The sequence below is a fragment of the Lipotes vexillifer genome, unplaced genomic scaffold, assembly GCF_000442215.2.
Source record: "Lipotes vexillifer unplaced genomic scaffold, Lipotes_vexillifer_v1.1 scaffold1980, whole genome shotgun sequence".
Taxonomy (NCBI): domain Eukaryota; kingdom Metazoa; phylum Chordata; class Mammalia; order Artiodactyla; family Lipotidae; genus Lipotes; species Lipotes vexillifer.
The window spans coordinates 1,106,427-1,115,240 of record NW_006797999.1 but is presented as its reverse complement, the minus strand read 5'-3'; the positions used below and the strand labels follow the sequence as shown (position 1 = coordinate 1,115,240).

Genomic DNA, 8,814 nt, shown 5'->3' with positions numbered 1-8,814 from the left:
GCGGCCATGGCTCACGGGCCCAGCCGCTCGGCGGCACATGGGATCCTCCCAGACCGGGGCACGAACCCGTGTCCCCTGCATCGGCAGGCGGACTCTCAACCACTGCGCCACCAGGGAAGCCCACGTGTAGCAATTTTTATTGCATGCAGTGTTTTGGATTTCGGGTTGAGTGTGGCTGTTTAGTCCAAGTGAGAATTGTATCAAATGGGATCCTCAGTTATTGGATTACATTGAATTCAGAAAGAATATATCCATCTGTGGTCACCGGGCCCATCAGGAAAGCAGACCGTGCACGTGCAAGGCTTCACGGGGCATGGAGGCTTTGAATGCAGCGCCAGGCTAACTAGAGTCCTATTTCTTTGTTTTGGTTTTCATAATCCAGTTCAATACTCCGGGGTTTCACATTCTCCAAAAATTTAATAATGAGGATTGATATTTTCCTACAGTATACAGCTATTCCTTCTCACAAGGATTCATGCATTATTGACTTGTGATTTCTTTTCTTCCTGTAGCAATTCCTCTGAAGTCAGAATTAGCTTATGGGATTTTTGATAAGGGCCAGGTCCGCTTCTGGCTGCAGGCTGAGCACTTATCACCAGACGCCAGCTACCGCTTTATCATTAATGACAGAGAAGTCAGTGACAGCGAGGTGAGTTCATGTGTGCGTGGCCTCTGGCTTTGGAGATGGCCAGGTATTACCTGGGAAGGTCAGTTCCTGAAAGTCAGTATTCTGGGTCTGTTTTCATCCCTTTTCAAGCTGTAGAAGGTGGGGCGTAGAAGGCTGACAGCATGAATGAGAGATGGTTGATTCTTGTAATGTACGGAGATTTGGTCTCGGTTAGATGAGCGATCAGGAGGCCTTTAAATCCAAGCCTGTTGGAATTAAAAAATGACCAACTATGTTTAGAGACTTGGTGTTACGTGGGGTGGCGGTTATCCCCAATGGATCAGTTTATTCACTCTTGATGACAGTTTTGAAGGGGTATATTTTTGCCCTGATGTGAGCAATGCCTCCCTAGGCCCCCCTCCCACTGAGAGCTGCCCATGGAAGGCGTCAGCTGGGAAATTAGTTTCTGCACCTTCCCTGAGCTTTTAGGCTGCCCCCTTGGCCTGGCAAATCTGAGCGGAGAAAACTGTGTAGGATGCGATGATACAAACACTTTGCCCTGCTTCCACTTTTAATTGTGTAGAATGAAGCTTACAAATATTACAAGGATTCCTTTTTTGCCTGTGGAACATTGTGTTTCCATATATGTCCTCTTGTCTAATTATTACAGCGCAACTGGGAACCCAGTTAAAAGACGACCTGTTTGATGGAGCCTTCCTTTGTTGTTCAGCAGTGCCCTTGGGGTCTCTCACATCCCACCGTCTTTACCCCCTCCGCTCTCTTTTCCCTTGATACCCAACACATTGTGTCTATTTAGCTGTCCTACTGAGTCCTCAGTGCCGCAGCGGTGTGTCTGCTGCACGGATATTAACGGGATGGTTGAGATGTAGGGATTGCTCATGCCAGGTGCACGGCCCACTTACTCTCCCTCTGAGCTGGGTGCCTCATCCCTAGTCTGGCCTCTGTGTCTGATGGGTTTTTAGTAAAGCTTGGTTAGACGAACGTCCGTCGGGAAGAAATCGTGTACGGACAAAGATTACGTGAGTTTTCTCATCCAGTCCATCTTCCCCTTAAGAATGATGGCATCCTTGAAGAGCTGTACAAACTGGGGAGTTGGCTAGTAAGTAGAAAGCATGCGGTTTCCTCCTGGCTGCAAAAAAGCCCACAGTATGGATACTGTGTATGGAAGAGCATCGCATGATCAAGGTAATTGGAGACATTTTCTTTGAGCAGAGATCATGCTACGGAATGCCATGGAATTTAGTGTAATTGCACTTTATTTGTAGAACATCTTTTGATTAACATTCCTACCTGCTGTAGAGAGCTTGCTTTAAAAACAGATGTCTTTGCTACCTGGCTCATCGTTTGGAATACGGCTGTACTATTTCATTCCTTAATTAGCAATCCACAGGTGACTTTTCCATGTGGAGATTGATGCTATATTTTGTGAAAGTCACATAATAGCCTGTATTTATGGCCCCCATAAAATCATTGAACATCATCTCGCTGCATAACGGCAATCGCTAGAAGCCTGATTCTTTTCTCAAACCTGCCCAGAGCCTGCGGTGCAGAAGCTGAGAAAACGGAGAAGGCTCTGGATTGTTAAGAATCTGGCTGGTGAGCGTGGTTCCTTCTCACTTCTCAGACCTAATTAGAGCAGGGTCCTAGAGGCCTCTACTCACAGATGTTTGATGGGGGCGAGCGTCTTACAGACCCAGAGCAGCACCGCTGTCTGAACAACTTGAAATTTGCTCCCCGTATTCAAAAGCAAATACTCAAAACTGCAAAGAAACTCAAGGACCCCGGCGAGGTACACCTGTTGCAGCCCTCAGACTGCTGTTCCTTGCCCAGCCCCCAAGAACTACCGGAGTCTCCGGGGAGGGAGCAGTGTCCTGCTGCCGTAATCAGGAGGCTTCCTGTAATTGGTACCGCCTCCTGAAATGGCCTCTCTCTCAAAATGTAATCTGAGCTCACGCCTTCTCATTCATTGCTCTCTCTCTCTCACTTTATATACACCAAGTTCCCACTGAAAAAAAAATCTTAGCGATGTTGTACAAGTACACAGTGTATGCTTTACTTACTTGAAACAATACTGGAGTTTCTGATTTCCAGGTGATTTTTTTATGTTTCCTGGAAGTCAGGGCCTGTGGGCAGGGGTGGCCTTTATTCACTTAAAACCTGAAAGTCACATTTGATCAAACAGAACCTCAGGCATCACGTTAACCCTTGGGACCTCAGACACTCATCTTCCTTTCCCTGTGGATGGCAGCTTATAGTCTGTGGATGGTTTTTGATTGTCCGCTGTAGCCTAGAAAAATGAGACGTAAACTTGCCCTCCTGGAGCTTATCCCAGAGTTGAAGAAATACAGCTTCAATCAGAGAATGATATAGAAAAAATACAGAATGAAGAGCGTGTTAAAACAGTACAGTGAGCACCGATTCAGAGAAGGCGGGGGTGTGGAGAGGCTGGAGTAGTTAGGGGAGATTTCAAGAGCAGTGGATTCCTGGGTTCTCCTTCGGAGGAGGAATGCAGAAAATGGTCCCCGGAACAGGTGGGCCCTGCACCTTGCACACGCGAGAGCTAGCAAGGTGGGGGTCCGGGGGCCGAGGAGCGTGGGCTGACCAGGGGAGTGGCCACAGGGCATCTTGGAAATACACTTGGATTAAACGGAAGGGGTCAGGAGGCAGAGGTGCCGCTTCCAACGTCAGGCAGGAGAGTTTAGAAACGATGCCCGATGCTGAGGGAAACGGGCTTAGGGATGTCAGACAAAGGTGCTATTTTGCAATATTCATCTTCTCAGCTCTCTTGTGACACTGGCATTTGGAATCCAAAATATAAATGTCACCTGAAAGAGAAAGAAGAGCATTGTGAAGACAAATACACATGATGTGTCAGAAAATGGCCGATCTCGCACATTTTCTGTTAGTTACCCGCGGATAGGAGTTCTTTGTAATAGTCTCATCAAGGTGAGGGCTGTAGGAGAGCAGGTTCTCAGGACAAGGAGTGGACTTTCCTCCCTCTCGTCCTGTTTGTTGGCTGCTGACCACAGGTTACTGGCGATGACTCACTCATCTCACCCCACAGCCCCACCTTCCTGGGACGGCTCATTACTCAGGCTGGGAAGCCTTTGCGTAAATCCCAGCTGGGCTCCTCTGGAAGGAAGCAGGAATTCCTGCAGGAAAGGTCACCAGCAAAGGTTGTCATGCTTTTGTTCATTCTGGGCGTAGCATTGGGGGGGTCAAGGCCAGAGGAAGCAGCCCTCCTGGGGTGTTGTGAGTTGTGTTCCTGAGGGGAGCCCCGGTCCCTGTGCTGTCCTTGCCCTGAATGACGGCTGCATCGAAGACGAATCATTCTTTGGATGTGCTCCTTCTGCCTCCCTGACCCCTGCTTGATTGCAGATATCGTATCCAAGGGTGGAATAATAAGACATGGTCCATTCGCAACCACACGTCAGTCTCTGTAGCTCATCACAGGCGATGAGAGCAGAGTCTGAGGGAGACATGAGCTCTGGATGGGCGGCACCGGGAAAGGGTCCCCATTGGAGGCTGCCCGGATGGGGGATGCAGAGCCTGGGCGCCTTCAACCCTGGTGCTGGTGGCGGTGTTGAGTAGGGGGTGACCAGTCGTGATGCCCCTGTCCCCAGAGTCCCCGGGACTGAAGCCCTCGCAGCTGTGGAGATGGTTGGTTGTTGCCTGTGGTTTTGTGATCGGACATGGCCCGTTTTCTTTCCCCCGTGTGCTGAGTTATCTCACATCAAGTGCACATTCCCGAGGAGTGTGCAGAGTTTCTGCTGGGTTCTTTGTGTGTAGGTCCTCCCCACGCAGACCTAGGGCTTCATCGCCGAATGTCCCTCGTTTGCTCTTTGGTTCACTGAGAGGTTCAGTGGCTGAAATTTCTTTTTGTGTGTTTTTTGGGCACCATGATCCCTTAAGATACAATAGTTGATGCAACCGTTAGGTGCCAGCTTGAAAACTGGAGGGAGGAATTTCACGGTGGAATTCTCCCCTTCCTTCTGTGCTCCCAGACACACAGAATCAAGTGTGACAAGTCAACTGGCCTTATCGAGATGGTGATGGATCAGTTTACCATCGAAAACGAAGGCACCTACACTGTGCAGATTCACGACGGAAAAGCCAAAAGCCAGTCTTCTCTGGTTCTCATTGGAGACGGTATGCTGTGTGGAAGGTCTTCCTATATCTGTAAAGGAAAATTCAAAGCAAATTCTTTCAACCAGAGAGAAGCAAATGTATTTCATTTCTATTTGTGTCCCCTCAAATATTGGATTTAGCATTCAAGGCTGTCCTAGAAGAGGCTGAATTTCAAAGAAAGGAATTTCTCAGGAAACAAGGTAGGTGGTTGGCTGGCTTCCCCACCACTAGCATAAGACAAAGGTTTAGGATTTGAGCATTTGCTTGGAGCAGATCCTACTTCATGCCAAACGACTCTAACTTTGGTTTTAAATGATCGAGAAGTCAGACCACTTCTTAGCTGTAAAAGTTTGGGTACTTTTCTGTTCTTTGACCTTTCCCTTTATTTCATCTGTATTTTCTTCTTGCCTCTACCTTGAAAAGCCCTGGAATCTGTTGTTGAGTGTTGGTATTCTCCTGCAGTGATAAGGAAAGGGTGCCTCCATTACACGTCTCGATGGAATCCAGTGATTGTGACAAAAAGGAATAAAGAATGGGGGTGGGTGAGTTGGGGGGATTATTAGGAGAAACGGAGAGAGGGCAGGAGACCCAGTTCCAATAGCCAGGAGCTTGTTATTTTACTTAAAAAGTGTGTGAACTTTTCAACCTTTAGGTGTTTTCACTTTAATTACAAACAATACTTTTTAAGTATATAGTTTTAAAAAGGCATATTAAAAATAAATAAGTAAAAAATAAAAATGCATATTAACTAGATACAAAGGAAAATGGATAAATTTTAGAAACTGAACTACAAGCCAAGGGTTTATTTGAAAAATACTTTTTATATGGGATTTCTATAGTTTTTGAAAAGAAGTTAGAATACAGCTTTTAAAATATAAAATGAAGACATTGTTTTTATTCTTTTAAGTTATTTTTATTTTTAGTAGTCAAAAATATTTATTTTACTCATTTCTACAATATGATTTTTTTTCTACAATATGATTCTACAACGTCGTAGGATGTGTTTATAGGGAAGAAATCAATAAATACTTTCTAAAACTGCTTTGTATTTTTGTGTTGAATGTATTATTAGCATACGACTTCTGCACTTATATTAAGTAAAAATGATATTTTTGAAAGATATATAAATTAATCTTTGATTTCAAATGCTATATAAATATCATGTGTTGACATAATTGCTAGGTCAAACTGCTTTTTCTTCATCTTACCTCAATTAGTTCTCCTATTTTAAAGTTTTTCTATACCATGCTGTTGGATGTTGTTAGACACGTGTCTTGAGAAAAAAATATAAGATTTCATTATTCTTCCTGCTAAAGAGCAATAGCTAATAGACATCACCGAGAAGATGTCTGGGATGCTGTCTAAGATGCTGAGAGATTCAAACAGCATCACCCAGCTAGAAATAGAGATTTCAGTATCAGTATTGCACACACTGACTTCCGAGCCCTGAAAATTAGTTTTATTAAATTATCTTGGTTTCAGACTGAACAGCTACTTTCTTCTGCCCAAAATTGCCTTTGTATGTGTGCGTGTATATGTATACATTTTTTTCCTTTATTTAAACTTTTTTCCCTTTTCCCCGCCAGGCCCTCATTTCGCTGAGTGTCTGCACTGGGATATTACAGAAGATTGTGACATCCGGCTGGTCTGTAAGGTGAGGAATCGGTTCTAGCCAGGAGAGAGTGGGATTCCCATTCTCGTGACAGTGGAGACAGTCAGGGAGCAGCTACGCTCCGATCACACTGGTGGTGAAGTGCAGGGGGCTGGATTAGGGGCGGGTGGTACTCAGACTTTCACTCTCGTCTGTGGTCTTTGTCAACAGATTACAGGGGCAACCGAACGAAGATGCAAGTAGGTAGTTTATAAAATATTTATTTAAGATCTCAGGAAGTGAACTTATGGGAAAGAATGCTATGGTGAAGTTTATCTGGTAATTTCTATGCTGCTCATATGATTTCTTTAGGAAATAAAAGGTACGTTTGGGGAATAAGATGTACCTTGGGGAACAGACTTTAAGTTAATGAGCCCCTGCTATATGGCTGTCTCTATGGAAGAAGAGGCTGTGGGGAAAGCTCGATCGTGCATCATTTCTGTTCCCAAGCTACTCACAGACAAGAGAGAAAAACAAGCAGACAAGTCAACAAAGCGGTGAATCCTGAGCTGAGTGTGGGGGGGATGACTGAGAAGGATACAGGTCAACGAGGGTGGAAACTGCTCCCACAGGCTGAACTGTGAAACGGCCGCGTGGGAAACTAGGAGCCGAAGCATTAGAGGGTGAATTATGAGTCGGCCGCTGTGGAGAGCAGTATGGCAGCTCCTCAGAAGTAATGCGTGGAATTACGATACGATCCAGCCTCAGATACATACGTGCGCGCGATTCACAATAACCCAGTGTGGAGGTGGCCCAAGTGCCCATCGATGGATGGATAAACAAATGTGGTAAATTCGCGGACTGTCGTCCAGCCTTAAAAAGGAAGGAAATCCTGTTACCTGCTACAACACGGATGATCCTTGGGTGAAATAAGCCAGACCCAAAAGGACAGACCCTGTATGATTCCACTTACATGAGGTCCCTAGAGCAGTCAAACTCAGAGAGAGTAGGATGGAGGGGGCCAGGGGCTGAAGGATGGGGGTGGGGAGTCAGTGTTTAATGGGGACAGAGTATCAGGTTGGGAAGACGAGAAAGTTCTGGAGACGGTTGGTGGTGATGGTTACACAGCAATGTGAATGTGCATAATGCCACAGAACTGTACACTTAAAAATGGTGAAGATGGTAAATTTTATATCATCTGTATTTTACCACAATAAGAAATACATAAGGTTGGTAAGACAGTTGGGGGCTGGACCAGAGGGCATCCAGCAGGGCAGAGGTGGACTCTGGTCTGCAGACGGCGGGGAGCCTGCCTTTGGGGTTTTCAGGAACGTGATGACTCTGGCTGTTTCTTAAGGCCGGAGGGGAGGCTGCCCAAGAGGCTCAATGAGAGATGGGAACTCAGACGAGCATAGTGCTCACGTGCACAGAGTAGGAGATACGCTGGAAGACTGTTGGGGAGCTACGGTTCCAGCAGGAGTCGGTGAGTAATTGGATGTGAGCGAGGACAGTGTCTTGGACGATCTTAGGTCTCTGTCTTGGAGACCAGGTGGTGCTGTGATACTAACCGGCACTGCAGGGGCAGGACCAAGTCTGAGGATTTTGAGGATAAATTCAGTTTTGCAAGCACTTTGTTGGTTACGCCTGTAGCACAGGCGGCATGGTATAACCAGCGCACTGTGAGCCCGGCCCTCACAGCAAGCTGGAGCTCTGCTGTGGAGGCTTATGAGGTAGCAGGACACGCGTGGCGGTGAGCACGACGCCCGTGGGTCAGGTTTGCTGAAGGTCAGCCTTTAGAGACAGAAAGATAACGGAAACTTGGGGAATTTTGGAAAATATCATGTTGTCAGAGTAGAACAGGAGAGAAGGATCTTTAAGGGAATTACCGAGGGGAAGTCCTCAGAGAAGTAAGAGGAGAAACAAGAAGCGGCTTCACGGAATGAGGAAGGTGAGGAATTCAAGGAGTGAAGACCGCACAGCGGCGTCCTGAGTGAGGCGAGGGCTGACGCGGGGCCTGCCGCCTCCTCCGGGTGGGCTGGTGGCCGGGGGCTGGGAGTCTGAACGGCGCTGGCTGATGGGATGGAAGATGGGTGAAGACTGAGCTGAGCCCATCACACCCTGGGAGTCCCAGCGGGTCGTGGACGTGGGGGTCAAGTCCTTCTCTCCCCGCTGGCTGGATGGGGACATTCAATCATGTTTAGACGCTGAGCGGAAAAACAGAAGACAAATCAAGGGTGAAGGCCACCTGTCAGAACGGCCATCATCAAAAAGACAAGAAATGACAAATGTTGGCAAAACTGTGGAGGAAAGGGAGCCCTCGTGCACTGTTGGTGGGAATGTAAATTGGTGCAGCCACTGTGGGAAAATAGGACGGAGGTTCTCAAAAGATTAAAAATAGAGCTACCAGGGCTTCCCTGGTGGCGCAGTGGTTGAGAGTCCGCCTGCCGATGCAGGGGACGTGGGTTCG

At 46.9% G+C, this 8,814-nt stretch overlaps 1 protein-coding gene across 1 annotated transcript in view; it reads left to right on the top strand.

Annotated features, from left to right (window-relative positions):
- MYOM2 (myomesin 2) overlaps positions 1 to 8,814 on the top strand; it is a 77,089-nt gene that overhangs the window by 50,721 nt on the left and 17,554 nt on the right. Inside the window, exons 24-27 of the mRNA XM_007470028.1 lie at positions 513 to 649; positions 4,633 to 4,777; positions 4,897 to 4,956; positions 6,343 to 6,410. Coding sequence (XP_007470090.1) covers positions 513 to 649; positions 4,633 to 4,777; positions 4,897 to 4,956; positions 6,343 to 6,410 — 410 coding nt within the window. The remainder of the gene's footprint in view (positions 1 to 512; positions 650 to 4,632; positions 4,778 to 4,896; positions 4,957 to 6,342; positions 6,411 to 8,814) is intronic.